At 36.0% G+C, this 19,519-nt stretch overlaps 2 protein-coding genes and 1 long non-coding RNA gene across 4 annotated transcripts; 2 read left to right on the top strand and 1 right to left on the bottom strand.

Moving 5' to 3' along the window:
• Positions 1 to 3,512: 3,512 nt before the first annotated feature.
• On the top strand, positions 3,513 to 4,112 carry LOC148765605 (uncharacterized). The gene has a single exon (XM_088811823.1). It carries the CDS (start codon positions 3,513 to 3,515, stop codon positions 4,110 to 4,112), a length of 600 nt encoding a protein of 199 aa, XP_088667949.1.
• Positions 4,113 to 4,381: 269 nt separating this feature from the next.
• On the top strand, positions 4,382 to 5,569 carry LOC148765604 (uncharacterized). Of its 2 annotated transcripts, none has more exons than XR_016029227.1 (2): positions 4,382 to 4,597; positions 5,230 to 5,569. It is a non-coding gene; the product is annotated as an uncharacterized LOC148765604 (long non-coding RNA). The 2 variants fall into 2 exon arrangements; XR_016029226.1 differs by having other exon boundaries at positions 5,226 to 5,569.
• Positions 5,570 to 8,958: 3,389 nt separating this feature from the next.
• LOC105976966 (uncharacterized) lies at positions 8,959 to 17,352 on the bottom strand. The gene is made up of 7 exons (XM_088812054.1): positions 17,312 to 17,352; positions 15,705 to 16,966; positions 13,824 to 13,833; positions 9,931 to 10,395; positions 9,611 to 9,815; positions 9,367 to 9,533; positions 8,959 to 9,232 (listed from the first exon to the last, which is right to left on the bottom strand). Exons 2-7 carry the CDS (start codon positions 16,959 to 16,961, stop codon positions 9,129 to 9,131), a joined length of 2,208 nt encoding a protein of 735 aa, XP_088668180.1. The 5' UTR covers positions 16,962 to 16,966; positions 17,312 to 17,352; the 3' UTR covers positions 8,959 to 9,128.
• Positions 17,353 to 19,519: the final 2,167 nt, after the last annotated feature.

Here is a 19,519-nt window from a genome sequence, read left to right as displayed (position 1 = left end):
CTTAGATTTGCAAAGCTTCCTCCACGAAACCCAAGCCATTGAATTCCGTGTTCCACTACCCCACCAAAATCGTTGAATCGCGGATTCCATTTCCTAGATGAGATTTTGAGGAATAATGAAACAGCTCATAACGTATGAGGGGATCGCCTGTAGTACGACTTTGATAAGAACTTCTTTGACTGCTCGTGATAGGTTTCGCTCGCCCCAGCCCTTAATTCTAGACCAAATTATGTCCCGTAAGAAACCAAAGATTTCCCGTCTTGACTTTCCCATGGAAAACGGCATCCCCAAGTATTTATCGTGCTTTTCAACAATGTGAAAGCCAAAAATGGAATGTATTTCGTCTTTTCTTTCCAGGGGAGTGGTCGGGCAAAACACCATTGTGGACTTCTCAAGGTTAATAACCTGTCCCGAGGCTGAGGCATATGAGACAAGTATCCGGCGAAGCGTCTGAGCATCCTCGCTAGTTGTCTGGCTGAAGATGAGTGTGTCGTCGGCGAAGCATAGGGTCGAAACCACTGGCGCAATAGGGGCTATCCGAACACCTCTCATCTCACCTCGCTCGACCGCAACTTTGATCACAGCAATGAGTGCCTCCGTGCAGCATATACAAATATATGGAGATAGTGGGTCCCCTTGTCGAAGTCCCCGAGCCGGACGCATGAACCCAAACTGGTATCCATTGAAAAAGAAAGAATAAGTAACAGAAGACAGGCAAAGCATAATTAAATGAATAAAACTGTCGGGAAAGCCCAGCCTATCAAGAACTTTCTTCACAAAACCCCATTCAATTCGATCATAAGCTTTACTAATGTCCAATTTAAGTGCCATATAATTGGTACACCTCTTAGAATTAGATTTAATAAAGTGATTAATCTCGTATGCAACAAGAACATTATCAGTTATGAGGCGTTTCGGGACAAAAGCTAACTAAGTTTGAGAAATGATGTCGTTAAGGATAGGTTTAAGACGGCTGGCGATAACTTTAGACCCGAATTTGTAGATAACATTGCAGAGGCTAATAGGGCGGTATTCAATGATTTTCTCTGGTTTTTTGACTTTAAGAATAAGGACAATAAAAGTGAAATTCATACGAGTAGAAAGCTTATGATTATTCAGAAAATCAAGAACGCAATTGATAACGGAGGAGCCTAAGATATGCCAGTGCTTAGTATAGAAAAGAACGGGAAGGTTGTCAGGGCCAGGGGACTTGATCGGAGACATTTGGGATATAGCACGGGTTACCTCATCCGCAGTGAAAGGAAGAGAGAGCGTCTGAGAGGCCTCACCGGAGAATCTAGGAACAATATGATCAATCACCTCATCCATCACACTCTGCTCTGGGTAAGCAGAATGGAAGATTTCCTCGAAATAGCCAGAGATAACTTGTTCAATGTCTTTCTTGTTCTCCTGCCAAACTCCCCTTTTATCGCGAATCTTATTAACCGTGTTCAGCCTCTTTCTAAATAGGATAACAAATTGTACTAAAGTAAGAATCCAGAATCCATGATTGGAAAAATAACTTTTCTCTCGACATGAGAGGCTGTGGAAAACCTAGTCCTCGGACTCACTATGGATGCTACTCACCAACTCAGATCATCAGAACTTATTAGCGTTTATCTTATCTAATTTGATTGTTTAATTTTCTTTTGTCTTTTATTTGCCGTATAATATTTCGTCTCTAGGGTTTTATTCTATATTGTGTTTTCTTTCGTTTATCCTATTCCCCTGCCCCCTCATTTTCTCAGTTTTCCTCAATTTTCTTGCCGCATTTGGTTCTCTCTAACACTCTATCATCATCACCCATCTCATCACACTCGGCTTCAAATCATGGAAGGGATATCAGATATGATGGCTAAAAAATTTACCCTAACCGAAGAAGAAGAAGCAGGAGTCATGGTGGCTGAGAACTCTCCAGGAACTAGGGTTTCTGCGAATCTCCTTCGCCTGGTTGGGAGGGTAGTCACAGAGCGGGAAATGTCACACCACACGATCAAATCCAACGTTTTACGCCTTCTTCAACCGGTGTAGGGCTGCAATTTCCATCCGCTGGGTACGAATCGGTTTGTGATCAACTTCAATCATGTTCGAGATTTTCAGAATGCTCAAGAGGGCTGCCCTTGGATTATTGACCGCAATGCCCTCGTCTTTCAAGTATTAAAGGAAGGTGACAACGCTAGTGAGATGGAGATCAATTCCATGACGATATTTATTCGACTCCACCATATTCCTCTCCATCAGCGTACTACAGCGGTAGTCACCTCGATTGGGAACAGTGTAGGGACGTTCATCCAACTGTTGGACTCCAAAAACTTGGATCTAGCACAATTCTGAAGGGTCAAAGTTCGTATCGACGTTACCCGCAAACTCAAAAGGTGAATATACCTTAATGCGATGGATGGATCAAGAACTTGGATAGATTTCACCTACGAGCGTTTGCCGAATTTTTGCTTTCTTTGCGGAATACTAGGGCATGGCGAGAACAAATGCCCGATGCGATACAAAGACAATTTTGCAGACCCTGGTGACCACCTACCGTATGGCACTTGGATGAAGGCACAACCGACTAGGGACACAGAGGGTATACGGGTTCCATTGCAGCCTTTGGTGTCGAGGAATCTGCTGCAAGAAAGTGGACTCTCTCGACCCAGTCCGCGGGGGAAGAATATTTTCAATTACTCACCACTACCAGTGGAAACGGCGGGGCAGGAAAATATTCCACGATTCCATGCAACATCAACTAGAGATGAAGTGAATGACCTTGCTCTGGTCAACAACCCAATTCAATTCCATACAAGAGGAGAAGAGGTCCGAAGTGTGCGGCGCAAGCTTTCCAGTTCCGGTAAGAGCCGCAAGAACAAGGCCTCCGATTCTAATCTCCCGGATCGAAACAAGGGCAGCAAGAAACCACATCTGTACCTACGTGATGAGGATATGAGTTCAACGACGGAGACTGCGGAGCAGTCCCGCCGATCGCAATGAGCTGCATTTTTTGGAATTGTCAAGGGCTCAGGGTACCCTTGACACTTCACACCATCGGAGATATTTTCCGACGTTACCACCCCTTGTTGGTGTTTCTTTCGGAGACAAAAGCAACTTCAACTCTAGTGGACTCTTTGAAGAAAAAATGGAACTTAAATGGTTTAGCAGTAGACAAAATTGGAATGTCGGGTGGCTTAGCTCTATTATGGCAAAAAGAGGTTCAAGTCCAACTCATTAGTTTTTTCCGCAAATCACATAGATGTAGAAATTGACGGTTCCCAATCTATTAGCAAGTGGAGATTTACAGGCCTGTACGGGTTTCCAGAGCGAGATCAGCGAAACAAAACGTGGGCGTTGCTACGCAATTTGAAGGTACAACGCACTTTGCCTTGGATTGTGGGGGGAGATTATAATGCTATTTTGTGTAATACAGAGAAAGTTGGGGGGCTACGGTATAATCCAGGGCAACTTGCAGCTTTCCGTACGCACTGACCGAATGTAATCTTTCAGATCTTGGCTTCCATGGCTCTATGTTTACCTGGTCCAATAACCGGAATGCTCCTAACACGGTTCGTAGTCGTCTAGACAGAGTTTGTGCAAATGATGGATGGATGTCTCACTTTTCGAGAGCTCAAGTGCATCATCTTCAACTGGCGGGGTCGGATCATATTCCGTTAATGTTAGTTCTTGAGCCGCCGGAGGAAAATGACGTGGTCACAGGTCGACACCCATTCCATTTCGAAGCTAGATGGATCCGAAAAGATGAATGTGCAGAGCTGGTTAAAGATGAGTGGTCGAAAGATAGGGGTTCTGAACCTGTAGATGAGCTTCTTCACAAAACAGAGGGCTGCAGATTGGCGTTTATGCGATGGAAGCAAGATGTTCTCAACCACCCTCGTAAACGAATAGCGAGAATCCACAAAGACCTACATCGGCTGAAGTCCGGGGTCCATACTGAGGAAAATAGAGATGCAATCCGGCAATTGCACAAAGAGTTAGAACATTTATACGATGATGAAGATATTTACTGGAGACAAAGAAGTAAGGTCCAATGGATTAGGGAAGGCGATAGGAACACGAAATTCTTCCAGAGGGCTTTTATATATAGCAAGATAATTTTTATATTCTAGCCGAGAGCTCTTAAATAAGAAATCAATTGGGTCATTTATTTTTATGGTTTATTGTATGGGAAAATTTGACAAAACTCCCTGATTATATAAGTGCAATTACAATGGGTCCAAATTTATTTCTTATTTTTAAGATAAATCCAAAACATTTTTTATTAATAAAAATTAATTAAATATCACAATTATACCCTTACCTTGTTATAACGTATCTTAGGGTTGAATATAAATATGCGTAGTATCTGCTCCTTTAATATCACGTTCTCAATCACACCCACAAATTTCGTTCATTGAACATAAATAACCGTGTATCTCTTTTTTCTCTCTAATTTGATTTTCTCATTTTTTTTTCTATTCATCCCTCCGCCCCTGTTTCTTCTATCCCCACCGGCGCCGCCCCGCCCCCGTCCCTATTTCTTCTCTCTTCACCGTCGCCGTGCGATATAGATGCGGGGTAAAAAAAATTTAAATATATGCGGTGGTAGAAAAAGGTAATTTTTTTGTCTTTTCAATCATCTTTCAATAGTTTTAGGATTTGTGGGGGCAATCCCTATTTGATAACGATATTGTGATAAACGCTATTAATTCTTATAAATTAATATTTTTGTAATGGCTTTTTTTTATTCTCGTTTCTAATTCTGCTGTTTTTTCAAACAACTGCTGGCACAAAAAAAACTCTTTTTTTATGTTTAAACTTTTGTCAAACCGAACCGTAATTTCAAAATTCATCGGTTTTCAATTTGCATTCAGTTTGCTGTTATGTGTTTACCTTAATAATTTGCGTGTGCCTTGCCCCATTCTCAGGGGAGGGATTGTGTAAGTCAATTGATAGCTGATTAGCAATCTTCTTTATGAGACTGGCATTTGGAATTACGATTCTCACATTTTTTTTTCCCTACATGTTACATGAATTTGATATTACTTTATTGTTGTCAGTTCGTCTGTGTTCCAATATGAAAAATTATGTTGTAGTTCATAAATCGTAATTTCAATTGTTAACAAGATTTTGATTTGTATTTCATTATGTGCATGTTTTTTTCTTAACGGCTGATTTTTGTTCTTTTAATTTTTGGAATGTTTTTGTTCTTAATAAATTTTTGACGAAATTGCTAATGGGAGAAAGAAGATGATGGTCTTTTCAAATAGTGGTTTACGTTTCAAATAACGAGAATAAAATGATTACACGGACTATGCTCTAGGGTTCATTGGAGAGAAGACGGTGTCCTTTATAGTGGTTTTATAGCTTCTTTTTCGCAAAATTTTTGATGTTTTCTTGTTAGAATTCATAGTGATTTTCGATGTTTATATAGTTGTGTATATAATGTGGTTTTCATGTTTATATAATTGTTTTATATTAAGTGGTTTTCATGTTTATATAGTTGTTTATACGGAGTAGTTTTCATAATGTCAGGCTTTGTCTTTGATAAATTTATAGTGGTTTTCAACAATTTTATAGTGGTTTTCAATAATTTTTGTACATATTTTTATTTAACTGTATATACAGAGTGGTTTTTAAGTTGACATAGTTATTATAAAGAGTGGTTTTCAAGTTTACATAGTTGTTATACAGAGTATTTTTCATGTTATATAGTTGTTATAGTGGTTTTCATGTTTATAGAGTGGTTTTCATGTTTATATAGAGTAGTTTTTATTTAAAAAAACTGGAAAGAAAATATGAAAACCCATTTTTAAAAAACTTTGAAATTAAAAAAAAAACATGAAAAAACGAAAATAAAAATAAAACAATTTTTTAAATTAAAATAAAAAACATGAAAAATATAAATAAGAAAAAAAATAATTTAAAATAAACAACCGAAAAAAAAATAGTAATATAATTACAAAATTTTATTTTAAATGAAAATAAAGAAAACCATTAAACAAAATAAAAAAGAAAAGGGAAAAAAAACTGAATTAACGTGATGTGGTGAATAATTTTAGGAGAAGATTTGGGTGTAGATTATGGGTGTAATTTTTTTTAAATTAAATAATTATACTAATTAATAGTTAGTGGGGGCATATATGGTTTTTCAAACCCATTGGATTTATCTCAAATATCATTTATAAAAAAAGGATTTATCAAGAATTAAATTATCAATGAAGGGTGTTTGCATATTGCCCCTTATTGTATTTACTATTTATCACTACAGCTCTTTTCTATACTTAATTTGTTACCTTATTTGCATAGATCTCCTAAAATATCTTGTCCAAAATCCGCTCGACACATCCTCATTCCTTTCAAGGATATTATTCAAAAATAATAATTATTTATTTTGAAAATAAATTGGCCGTTAAAAGGTATTTATCGAAACTAAAGAGTTGCAGATTTGCGCTTTATGAATTAGGGCAAATAGGCCAATCATATGGGACTTATATCCAGATTGATGTAGATAAAAAAACAGTATTCCAAATAAACTCATCCTCATGTCATTTGTCTAAAATACTCTGCATAATATTATATTCATGAGTTCCATCCATTACAATCTAATTTTATCAATATTGCACATTAAACCTGGATTTGAACAAATGTATCACATTAACCTCCATTTTCATAACTTTTAAATAATTTTTTTTGAATTATTTTTTTGTCTGAATTTTTTTTCCGGCCGGTCAACCGCTGTTGACCGCCTGAACTTTTTTTTTGAAACTTTTTTTTTTCCTCTCTAAATCACTGTGTTAATAACGAAATTATTGTCTGAGATAGTAATATTGAATATCAAATCAGTAATATTACAAATATTACTGTTTGTGACAGTAATATCACTGTCGTGAACACTAATATTATTGTCTCGAACAATAACATTATGAATATTACTTTCCCGAACAACAATATTACTAATAAACTGTCATAAACAGTAATATAACTAATAGTACTTTCCCAAACAGTAATATTACTGTCCCGAACCGTAATATTATGAATACTACTTTCCCGAATAGCAATGTTATTAATATTACTGTCCCAAATAGTAATATTATTGCATGAGACAGTAATATTACGGCCAGAGACAATAATATTATTGTATGAGACAGTAATCTGGTCGAAGACAACAAAATTGCAGGAATAAGACTTAATTTATATCTAATAGGAATAAGACTCAACACAATTCATTAATTTCATAACCAATTATTTGTTTAATCATGACTTTGAATATTACAAGCCATTTGGCTAACTAACACAAACTAATCCGGTATAAGCAATCGAACGAGCCCTATAAAGTAATATAAATGAACTATATTTTATTTTGTATTTTGTATTCAAATAAAAAAATTGCAAAATAAAAATTAGGTGGAAATATACATATTTGAAACTAGAAACATGGTAATCATCTTCATGGATCTATACTTAATTGTATATGCAAAACGTGCTTACATCAATACAATGAAATATAATATTTTATCTGTTCCACAATAACTGTCACTTTTTATATTTTTTTATTATTAATTTAATTTTTTTTTGCAGCAAATATATTTGAATCGATGAAACAAACGTAGATGTAAACAATAATTATAATCTGATGTAAACAAATTTTTTTATTCAAACTAGAGAGAGACATACATAAATTTCTTTTTTTCTTTTTAAAAAAATGTATGTAACTTTCCTAAACCAATATTTGGTGGACTATGTATGGAGCCGATGGTTGATTGGTATTATGGTCGGGAGCCGGACCAGAAGGAGGTATTACTATATGCGGCAGCTTTCCGAATACAAACTTTTCCGGCAGTAGAGTAGCAACTTTTTGCTGAATGGCGTCGCCAACCACCAGCGGCCTCGCATCCGCACGGTGGCCGACAAGCCCTAGAGCCACGGCCGTAATTAAAAGAGATAATGTAGCGAACTTGTTCATCTTCAATATGTATTGCGAGTCTGCCCGGAAGTGTATTTTATTTTCCAACCGGAGGCTTTTAAATAGGGGAAAAAATCAAGTGTGGCTCTATTTGTTAAAAAAACCGCGTGCTATTTTTATCAAGTATATAATCTCATTCCTTTAAAGAGATACTGAGAATAGGAAATAACTACACACAATCCACTTTCTTTTTTCTTGTTTATTTTTATTTTTTTGTAGATGAAAATCTTTTGCAATAACTAAACAATCTCATGTAAACGCCCCAAATTCATGACAGCCCTTCCCCTCAGCAGACCATGGCGAGCGGGGCCATGCCCATGGCCCACGTTCTAATAAAGCCCAATTGGCTTAATCTCGCTTTACACTTGAAATTGAACATTTTTCACTTTGCACCCTTGAAAAATAATAATAGCACTTTGCAAAAGCTTTAAAAGACAATAAATCATTCACAATGCACCATAAATTGAATAACAAAAGCAATTTCATTTTTTTACTGTTTTTTTTCCTAGTGCAAAATCTATATCTATATATAATATAATATAAAAAGATGATCTATGCCCTCAATGATTGACATGTGGCAAATGATGATGTCATTTGTCAAAATTGCTTAGTTGGAGTTCAATTGATTAGGTGGATCCTTCAATTGATTAGGTGGCATTTTTACTTATGGATGTTTTTAAGTTCTTTCCTATTTTACATTTACACAATCATTTAATAATTACCACATGTATATATATTATTTCCAAAGTTAATATTTTATAAATTCGAAATAAAAAAATGTTATTTATATTTTCAGCAATGTTATCAGAACCGGACCGGACATTAAACCGGCGAGGCATTCGGGTCATGGTTGGACCGGTTCAACCGGGGTCAACCCGGGTTTTTTACTTTTTTATTTATTCTATTTATTTTTTAATTTTATATACACATAATTACATCCAAATAAAAATTTAAAACATTAAACAACATATACAAAACTTCACTTCAATCCAAAAAAACTACCCATAATAATAATGTATCTCATCAAAATCATCCTCATCACATAATTAAAATTTAAAATATAAAACTAAAACATATAAACTAGTCAATTTACTTAAAATGAACATAGTCACAAACATCCAAGAATATTTATTGAACATAAATTTTAAAATAAAATAAAATCATCTCATAATAATCACCCTCACTCATCAAGGTCATCCTCGTCCTCATCTCCATCTCCATCTCTATCTCGATTTCCATCTCCATCTTCTATTTGATATTCATCCAGGTCATGCTCTCCAATATCTACATGCATACATAAAAATTCGCTTCAAGCCAATAAATTATGAACACTATTGTTTTAAATAACTAATTCAAATATAATTTTAAACTATTTCAGATCATCATCATCAAAACTAAATAACATTAGAAAAAAAAACCTTGTGCACTTGATTCTCCCATATCTCTTGGGAATTCTTCTAGCAACATGTTCTCAAGCTCATCAAAGTCAAGCTCTCCTTCTGCTTCCTTTTCCACAATCCAAAATTCAGTTTTTTCAAGTGATTCATAATCAACTGGATCATAGGATCTTTTAGAATTCGCCAACCTAGCAAATTATAAGCAATGGTATGAAGTTGAGGAATAAAATACAAAAATAATTTATTGAAATATTGCAAAACTCACCTATTCTTCAACCGCAAATTATAGTGAACATAGACAAGATCATTCAATCTTTGATGCTCAAGCCTATTTCTTTTCTTTGTGTGGATGCGCTCAAATACATTCCAATTACGCTCGCAACCAGAAGAGGAAGCAGTTTGACCAAGGATTTTTATAGCCAATTTTTGCAAATTTGGCACATCAAAACCAAATAATCTCCACCATTCATCTGATATCAATTATTAAAATTAGTATATATATAAATTAAAATAAGTACAAATGCAATAATTGTAAAACTTTAAACATAAAAAGTAAAAAACATAGCATCATAAATTAATATTTACCTGGTCTAGTGGTTTTACAACAAGCAATTGCCTTTGGACGAGAAAAGCCCTTCTCACGCTCTCGAAAAATTCTTAACTCATCCAGTATTGCTAGTCCCTCCTCGCCTTCCACCTTATCCAACACATTGAGCACTCCCCGCATAATCTCAGGCTTTTTGCAGTAAGAAGATTGATCGTATTGAAAAGCAGGGTTCAAATAATATGCTGTTGCATGGAGATCTTTTGTCAACATAAGATCCCATCTCCTGTCTATAATATCAGTGTAGGGCGTGTAGAGTCTTTTCTTATTTTTAAAAATATTCATAATCCCCAAACGTGCCCTGTGCATGCCCTCATATATATAAGCCAGGGATGGTTTCTCATCAGTATCGCACAACCGCAACAAGCGTATCAAGGGTGTCATAATCTTCACGATCATCAAACAATTATCCCAAAATTTCTCATCCAATACAATTTGTTTTACTTCTTTAGCTCTTTGCACTTTCGAATTGTTAGACTATGGTTCTAATCTGCGGATTATGGCACTTAATCCACTTGGGATTGTGCATGTGATTTGCACATGCATATGGTCACGTGAGCTGCACAGTAGATGGTAAGTGGGGCTGATTCTTGGAGGAAAAGAAAGAGCTCTCATTGGCTGCTATAATAGGAAGGCACATGGGATCATGTGCCTCGGTTGGGCTATATATAGCAAGGTATCTGCTGAGCTAAAGGGTAACGTGAGCAACACTAGAGAGAGAGTGCATTATACTGGGAAACACGAGAGCAGAGAGGGAGAGAAACACCTTTCGGGTTTGGGTAGGGTTTCTATAAGATCTGAGCTGGTTTTGTGCTCATGATCTGATCTAATTGCTGTGTATGTGTAATTGTATAAATCTCTGAATATAGTGGATTGGAGTGTGCTGCTCCCGGGGATGTAGAACTCACACCGAGTTCGAACCTCGTAAACTTGCTCTTGTTCATTGTTCTTCTTTAATTTCTGTGTGTGTGTGTGTGTGATCTGAGTGCATGAGTGTGTGTATTGATTTTAATACGGCATAGCTCAGTTTGATCACCTTAGATTCATAACAAGTGGTGCGGTGAGCGTGGATCTGATCGAAGGTGACTGATAAAGTCAAAGTTGTGCATCAGCAGATTCAGATCTACACTTTCAATACAATCACAGACTCAGATTTGAAGAAGATGAGTTCCTCCAAATTTGAATTTGAGAAATTCAATGGTGAAAACGATTTCACACTCTGGAGGATAAAGATGAAGGCCTTAATGGTTCATCAAGGTACTTCAATAGCTCTAGATCCTAAATCCTTAGCTGTCATTGAAGATCAAAAGGCAATTCCAGAGATATTATCAAAAGCTCACAGTGCTCTGATTCTAAGCCTAGGGGATGAGGTGTTGAGGGAAGTTTCAGAGGAAACTACTGCCCTAGCTATTTGGGAAAAATTGGAGTCAATCTATATGAAGAAATCTCTGGCAAATAGATTGTATCTAAAGAAGAAGCTGTACACACTTCACATGGAAGAAGGCACTGAAATCAGAAAGCACTTTGATGATTACAACAGAGATCAAGCTATTATTCTTCTCAGTTCATTACCAAAGACATATGAGCATATTGTAGATACAATGCTATATGGAAAGGAAACACTCACTATGACAGAGGTCAAGTCAGTGCTAAACTCCAAGGAGCTACAAAAGAAGCAAGGAATGGGCTCAAATGTAAATGGTGATGGTCTCATAGTGAGAGGAAGAACAGAGAAGAAGGACCAAAGGAAAGGCAGAGGAAAATCTAGATCTAAATCTAGACAACCTAACAAAGAAACCAGAAGATGCTACAAGTGTAAAAAGGAAGGCCACATTAGGAGATTCTGTCCAGAAAGAACTCAGAAGAAAGTGGACTCAAACTTCAGTGAAAAAGGAGATGCATCTATAGCATCTGATGGTTATGAATCTGCTGATGTATTGACTGCCACCTATGTAGAAGAGGGAGATGTTTTGGTAACATCATACCCAAATTCAGGTGGAGAATGGGTGCTTGATTCTGGATGCTCATTTCATATGACTCCAAACAAGGAATGGTTTCAAGATCTCAAGGAATTAGAGAAAGGAATGGTGCTTCTTGGAGATAATAAAGCTTGCAAGATCTTGGGAATTGGAGCTGTAAACTTGAAGCTATCATCTGGTCAGAAGAAGCTGGTAAATGGAATGAGGTATGTTCCTGCTTTGAAAAGGAACCTTATATCTATTGGTATGTTGGATGAAGCTGGTTATGAAATGAGAGCTAAAAGTGGAGTGATGAAAATCCTAAAAGGATCTCTGATGGTGATGAAGGGAATTTTGAGAAATGGCATTTACTTCCTAGATGGTTCTGTGTCAACCAATACAGCTGATGTTGCAGTATTGGATGATACAACCTTATGGCATAAAAGGCTTGCTCACATGAGTGAAAGAGGAATGCAAGAGCTTGTGAAGCAAAAGCTTCTTGATGGAAGCAAGATTAAAGAGCTAAAGTTTTGTGAAAATTGTGTTTTGGGAAAAGCAAAAAGAGTGAAGTTTAGTCAAGCTATTCACACAACTCAGCACAATCTTGAATACATTCACTCTGATTTGTGGGGACCTTCAAGGACTGAGACTATGGGAGGTTGCAGATATTTCATGTCACTTATTGATGACAAATCTAGAAAAGTGTGGGTTTATCTGTTGAAAACCAAGGATGAAGCATTCTCAGTTTTCAAATCATGGAAACAAAAGGTAGAAACTCAAACTGGTCTGAAAATCAAACATCTTAGAACTGATAATGGTTTGGAGTTTGTGTCAGAAAGTTTCAATAAATTTTGTGAAGAGTCTGGCATTACAAGGCACAGAACTGTGAGGAGTACACCTCAACAAAATGGCTTAGCAGAGAGAATGAATAGGACTATACTTGAGAAAGTGAGATGCATGCTGTTGAGTTCAGGTTGTTCTAAGAAGTTTTGGGGTGAGGCAGTCACTACAGCTTGCTATCTCATAAACAGAAGTCCCTCATCTGCTCTAAAATTTAAAACTCCTCAAGAGATTTGGACCAGTCAACCTCCTACATATGATCATTTGAGAGTGTTTGGATGTGCAGCTTATGCACATGTGAGGCAGGACAAACTGGAAGCTAGAGCTCTTAAGTGCATTTTTCTAGGTTATCCAGAGGGAGTAAAAGGCTATAAGCTTTGGTGCATAGAAAAAGGAAATCAAAAGTGCATAATCAGCAGAGATGTGACTTTCAATGAAGATCAAATGCCTTTGCTAATGGAGGCATCATCTTCAGACAGTGCTGATATAAGGGGAGCTCAAATTGAGGTGGAGTTTGCTGATCCTGCCCCAATGTCAGAAAATGAGACTTTAGAGGATGAAACACTACCTGTGGAAGAGACATTGGAAGAATCAACTGAAGGTGATAATCTTCAAAATTATCAGTTGGCAAGAGATAGAGTTAGAAGAGAAAAGAAAGTGCCTAACAGGTTAGGATATGCAGATATCATTGCATATGCTCTTGCAGTTGCAAATGAGGCAAGCAAGAGTGAACCTACTAGCTACAAAGAAGCTACTGAAAGTGCTGAAAATAGGCATTGGTTCAAAGCTATGGAAGAGCAGATGTTATCTCTCAAGAAGAATAACACTTGGTCACTGGTGAAAAAGCCAATGAATCAAAAACTTGTTGGCTGTAAGTGGATTTACAAATTAAAAACTGGAATACCTGGTGTTGAAAGGCCAAGATACAAGGCAAGGCTTGTCGCAAAAGGCTTCACTCAGAGAGAAGGCATAGATTTCAATGAGATTTTTTCACCAGTGGTAAAGCAAACCTCAATCAGAATAGCACTATCTCTTGTAGCTCAGTTTGATCTTGAACTTGAACAAATGGATGTCACCACTGCTTTTCTTCATGGAGAGTTGGAAGAGACTATATATATGAAACAACCTGAGGGATTTCATAATGGTAATGAAGACATGGTGTGTTTGTTGCACAAGTCTCTATATGGATTGACACAATCCCCAAGACAGTGGTACAAGAGGTTTGATATGTTCATGCTGTCAATAAACTTTGAGAAGAGCAGTTATGACAGTTGTGTTTATCAGAATGGATCAAAAGGTGAGGATCAAATTCTTCTTCTCCTATATGTTGATGATATGTTGATCATTGGGAAACATGTTAGAGAGATCAGAAACCTCAAGATCAAACTCAAAGGGGAATTTGAAATGAAAGACATGGGTAGTGCAAGTAGAATTCTTGGCATTGATATTAAAAGGAATAGAAAGAAGAGTGAGTTATTTTTATCTCAGAAAGAGTACTTAGAAAAGGTTCTTTCTAAGTATGGTATGATTGATTCCAAACCAGTTGGAACTCCTTTGGCTGCTCATTTTAAGTTAAGTCAAAATCAGAAGCCAAAATCTTGAGAGGAAGAGCAGTATATGCAGAATATTCCTTATGCAAATGTTGTTGGAAGCATTATGTACTGTATGGTGTCAACAAGGCCAGATCTTGCTTATGCTTTGAGCATATTAAGCAGATTTATGGCAAACCCTGGTAAGGCACATTGGATTGCTTTGAAGAGTTTGTTGAAGTATCTAAAGGGTACTTGTGGTTTGGGAATTATGTATAAGAGATGCAAGGAAGGTGGTGTTGCAGTGCAAGGTTTTGTAGACTCTGATTATGCTGGCTGTGTAGATACAAGGAAGTCTCTATCTGGTTATATTTACACAGTTCATGGAGGAGCTGTGAGTTGGAAATCTTGTCTGCAAAAGGTTGTAGCTCTTTCAACTACAGAAGCAGAATATATGGCTGCTACTGAGGCTGTAAAAGAGGGATTATGGCTAAAGGGATTCAAGGAGGAGTTGTCTGGAAAGGATGAGGAGATCATCTTACACTGTGATAGTCAAAGTGCTATATTTCTCATTAAAAATCCAATGTTTCATGAGAGATCAAAGCACATAGCTATCAAGTTTCATTTTATTAGACAGATTGTAGCTTCTGGTCAGATTAAAGTGGAGAAGATAGCTACAGAAGAGAATCCTGCAGATGCTTTGACTAAAGCATTGCCAATTACTAAGTTTCAATATTGTTTGAGCTTAGTGCAAGTTCAAGACTTGGATGAGGAGAACTAAAACAGGATTCTATCCTGGCTGCATGCTTTCAAGAGCATGGTGGAGCAGTACAAGGTGCTGCAGATTGAACCAAGGTGGAGATTTGTTAGACTATGGTTCTAATCTGCGGATTATGGCACTTAATCCACTTGGGATTGTGCATGTGATTTGCACATGCATATGGTCACGTGAGCTGCACAGTAGATGGTAAGTGGGGCTGATTCTTGGAGGAAAAGAAAGAGCTCTCATTGGCTGCTATAATAGGAAGGCACATGGGATCATGTGCCTCGGTTGGGCTATATATAGCAAGGTATCTGCTGAGCTAAAGGGTAACGTGAGCAACACTAGAGAGAGAGTGCATTATACTGGGAAACACGAGAGCAGAGAGGGAGAGAAACACCTTTCGGGTTTGGGTAGGGTTTCTATAAGATCTGAGCTGGTTTTGTGCTCATGATCTGATCTAATTGCTGTGTATGTGTAATTGTATAAATCTCTGAATATAGTGGATTGGAGTGTGCTGCTCCCGGGGATGTAGAACTCACACCGAGTTCGAACCTCGTAAACTTGCTCTTGTTCATTGTTCTTCTTTAATTTCTGTGTGTGTGTGTGTGATCTGAGTGCATGAGTGTGTGTATTGATTTTAATACGGCATAGCTCAGTTTGATCACCTTAGATTCATAACACGAATATTTCTTAAACTCACCGCTAAGGACCAAACCCTGCAAATCATCCTTATGCGCATGTAAGCTTTGTAAAGCGATAAAGGTAGTAGCAAAACGGGTCGCACCAGGACGGATAATTTCTCGCCATCCTTTTCTTTTTCTTAGCCAATTCAATGTCACCTTGTGATTGTAGACAAAGACAGTCACCTTTGAAGCAAGAATAGCCAAACTTTGGACGGTTTCCAGCTCTCCAACATCTTTAAATATCAAATTCACACAGTGAGCTGCGCATGGCGACCAAAAAATAAAAGGATATTTCTCCGCAAGCTTACCACCCGCAGCTTTATAATTAGCTCCATTGTCTGTTACCATGTGTACAACATTACGAGGACCAACCCATTCCACAATCTCACAAAACAACTTACATAATTCTTCAGCAGTTGAAGAAATATCAGAAGCATCAACAGATTTGACAAATGAAATTCCTTTTGGACAATAAACTAAAAAGTTAATCAAAGACCTCTGTCTAATGTCTGTCCACCCATCTGCCATTATAGTGCAACCTGTGTCCTCCCAAGTTTTTCTCATAGAATCTATGATCAACTTAACATGCATTTTAGCATCACTCAGTAAGTTAACCCGCAAAGCATGAAAAGAAGGATGTTTATAACCAAGACCCATGTTAGCTATTTTATCAATGGCACCTTGAAAGTAAGGTGAATTGCAAGCATTAAATGGGATACATGCATCATAAAACCATAACGCAATGGCCAAGTCAGTCTCTTTCCACCTTTCCTTATTTTGCATGCATGCTCTAATAGAAGGTTGAGAAGAATGAGTTACCTTAAGATCTTTCTGACAAAATGCTTCAATCCCATTAGAGGCTTTTCTCTTCCCCTTTGACGGTACCTTTTGTGTAGGAATGTCATCACCTTCACTTGATGAGTCGTCAAACACCCCTTTCTTCTCCTTACTTTTCTTTGCATTAGAATCCAATGACCTTTTTATTTTGAGCCGCACTTCTGGGTCAACTTTATTGCAAGAAAAAATATTTCCTATAGTTCCGGCAAGATGTTGTTTCATTCTGTTAATACCTCCACCCTTATTTTTTTTGTTGCAGAACAAACAAATCAGCACTTTTTTTCCTTCTGCACTTATTCCCTCGGAAACATAATTCCATGCCGCGTCCGTTTTTTTCCTAACTGAAGTAGCTGAGGAAGCTTCTGCTTGTGACGAAATTGTATTACTCTCAAGCTCAGCCATAGTCTCTAATAAATTAAGGGAAAAAAAAAAAAAGACAAGTTAATATTTTCACGGTTGAATACGATACTCAAAAAATATTTCAATTAATTAATGAACGCAGATCAAATCGTTAATGTCTTTACTCTTTTGCATTAAAATTATTTCTTGTACAATAGATATGGTATTAGAAAATAACATAATTTGATATATACAATATTAAATGGTGAAAAAACTACAAGTGTAAATAGAAATTTTAAATTCACATCTAAACAAAATTTGTTTGAAGAATTGAAATCTAAACAAAATTATTATCACATGATTAAACAAAAGAATTTAAAAATTGCACGATTCATCTACACGAAAGAGGGTACCGGCAGGTTGTGAGGGCAGCGGTGGCTGGCGGCGGCCGGCGGTGGCTGGTGGTTTGCGGCGGCCGGCGGTGGCTGACGGCTGGAGGATTGGGCGGCGGCTGGGTGCGGGAAAGGCAGAATAGGTACAGTACAGACTTGTTTGACAAGTCTGTTCAATGTTTAACGTGATTTTTAATTCAATTTTTTTTTTATTTTTTTAAACCTAATAATCAAAACGACGTCGTTTTGATAAAAGTATTAAAAAAAAATATATATAAAACGCAGCGTTTAGGAATCGAACCCGGGTCGGCGGCCGGTTCGCCGGGTCGCGGGTTCCACCCGGTCAGACCGGGTTTCTGGTTGTTGACCCCGGTTTTGAATTTATGTGGGTTTGGGGGTTAGACCGGACCGGTTTTCCGGCGGGTCGCGGTCGAACCGGTCGGACCGGCCGGTCCGGTCCGGTTCTAATAACATTGATTTTCAGTATTTCAAAATATATTTATTGAAAAATAATCACGAAACTCAATTTTTTTACGAATATTCAAATAATTTTCATAAAAAAATATTTTTTTAAATTCTAAAATATTAAAATAAAGGAATATGTTGTTGTTGTTTTTTTTTTGTTTTTTTTTGTTATAATTTTCAATATTTTAGAATATTCGAATATCCATTCCGTTAAAAATAATAATAAAAAAAATGTTTTATTTTTTAATTGAACTATTTAATAAATATACATTATTGTTTGTATATAATTTTTATTATACCATATTTCAAATTAAAAGTAATTATACTATTTAATAAATATGCAATATTTTGAAATTTGAAAATTTAACAATTTAAATGCAGTATATTCTAATAATTTAAAGCATATTTGTTGTTTTCTAAATTTTTTGTGATCTCCAGCCCGCAATTGTTAGGACAATAAATTGTTTTCTAAATGCAGTAGTTTGTCGGTATATTTTGAAAACAATATTTAATATATAATATGTTTTGAACTATAAACCGGATTATGCATTATATTTGTCAATTAATATTTCAAATAAAATATCAAATCACCAATATAAAGGAATCTTTAATATTTCAAGATTCCTTCATATCATCTTTGATTGATTTAATTTACACTTTAATTCAAAATTGAATGGTAAAAAATAAAAATCGTATCTTCATATTTAATGTTTTTATATTGCAAGATTTTTTTCCACAAGTTATTATTTTATTTTATTTTGGATTGTTTCCTTTATTTGTTTGATTTGATTTCATTTACTAATATATAAATCTTTTGAATTTTTAATTTTTCCATAGAATTAAGTTCATTTTCAATACTATATAAACCCCTCAATGTTCATTTCATTTTTATCTTCCACCATTCGATTACAAAGTGCACAATGTTCGTATTATACAGTTTCATATTACATTTTTTATCATTTCTTATAGATTATTATAAGTATATATGCATAGTTTTATATTTATAATTATTTTTATATATACATATTAGTACTATTTATATTTCTTTCTTTTGGGTTTTAATTTTAATATACTTTTTTAATTGTTTTCATGCAGTTTATTAAATAAAGTCGTTCGTACTTTATGAAGATCAAAAAAATTGTTTGCGCTCAGTCCAAACAATGTGTTCTTTGCAACACGTATTTTGATCCTAATTTCGATCCATGTATGTGCGTCTCATGTAGGGAATCAATCAAAGTCGTTCCACGCTCTGGATCTTGCATTGTATGTGGGATGACTGAAATGGAAGATTTCAAATCTTTCTTTTGTTGTGGGTTATGCTGAGGCTTTTATACATGAACGATTTATTCCTACAAATCACTGTTGGACCAATGGATCCACATGGAGATGTGATTCATGTGATTGGTTATTTAATATGTGTATGTACCAACCCTTTGCAATTCAAGAGAATCTCAATATTGATGATGTTGCAGTACCTGCGCAAAACTTTCAAGAGACTGCTGAATTGGTTGCCAATAAATATTTCCTTAATTGGCTCGATATGTTATTTTACAAAAATATTTACACGTTATGATATGCACAAACTGGTACGTTATTTATTATATATATTTTTCTTATTAAATAGATGCGTTTTAATGTGATTATACTTTTATTAACAATTTTCATTTTAATTATGTTGTAGTACCTGCGCAAAACTTTCAAGAGACTGCTGAATTGGTTGCCAAGAAATATATTCATGTTGAATAGGAAGAGGGTTCGTTGAAT

Source organism: Erythranthe guttata, chromosome 13 (genome assembly GCF_056151865.1).
Source record: "Erythranthe guttata isolate IM_541 chromosome 13, IM_541, whole genome shotgun sequence".
NCBI lineage: Eukaryota > Viridiplantae > Streptophyta > Magnoliopsida > Lamiales > Phrymaceae > Erythranthe > Erythranthe guttata.
The sequence above is the reverse complement of the archived record's forward strand: the minus strand, read 5'-3'. Positions and strand labels throughout refer to the sequence as shown.

Excerpts from the sequence above, each read along its gene's own strand:
- LOC148765605 (XM_088811823.1), top strand. The coding sequence starts at position 3,513 with ATGTTTACCTGGTCCAATAACCGGAATGCTCCTAACACGGTTCGTAGT.
- LOC105976966 (XM_088812054.1), bottom strand. The coding sequence starts at position 16,961 with ATGGCTGAGCTTGAGAGTAATACAATTTCGTCACAAGCAGAAGCTTCC. Across the intron at positions 9,534-9,610 it reads AATTTGCGGTTGAAGAATAG|GTTGGCGAATTCTAAAAGAT; the intron begins GTGAGTTTTGCA and ends ATAATTTGCTAG. Across the intron at positions 9,233-9,366 it reads GGGAGAATCAAGTGCACAAG|ATATTGGAGAGCATGACCTG; the intron begins GTTTTTTTTTCT and ends GTATGCATGTAG.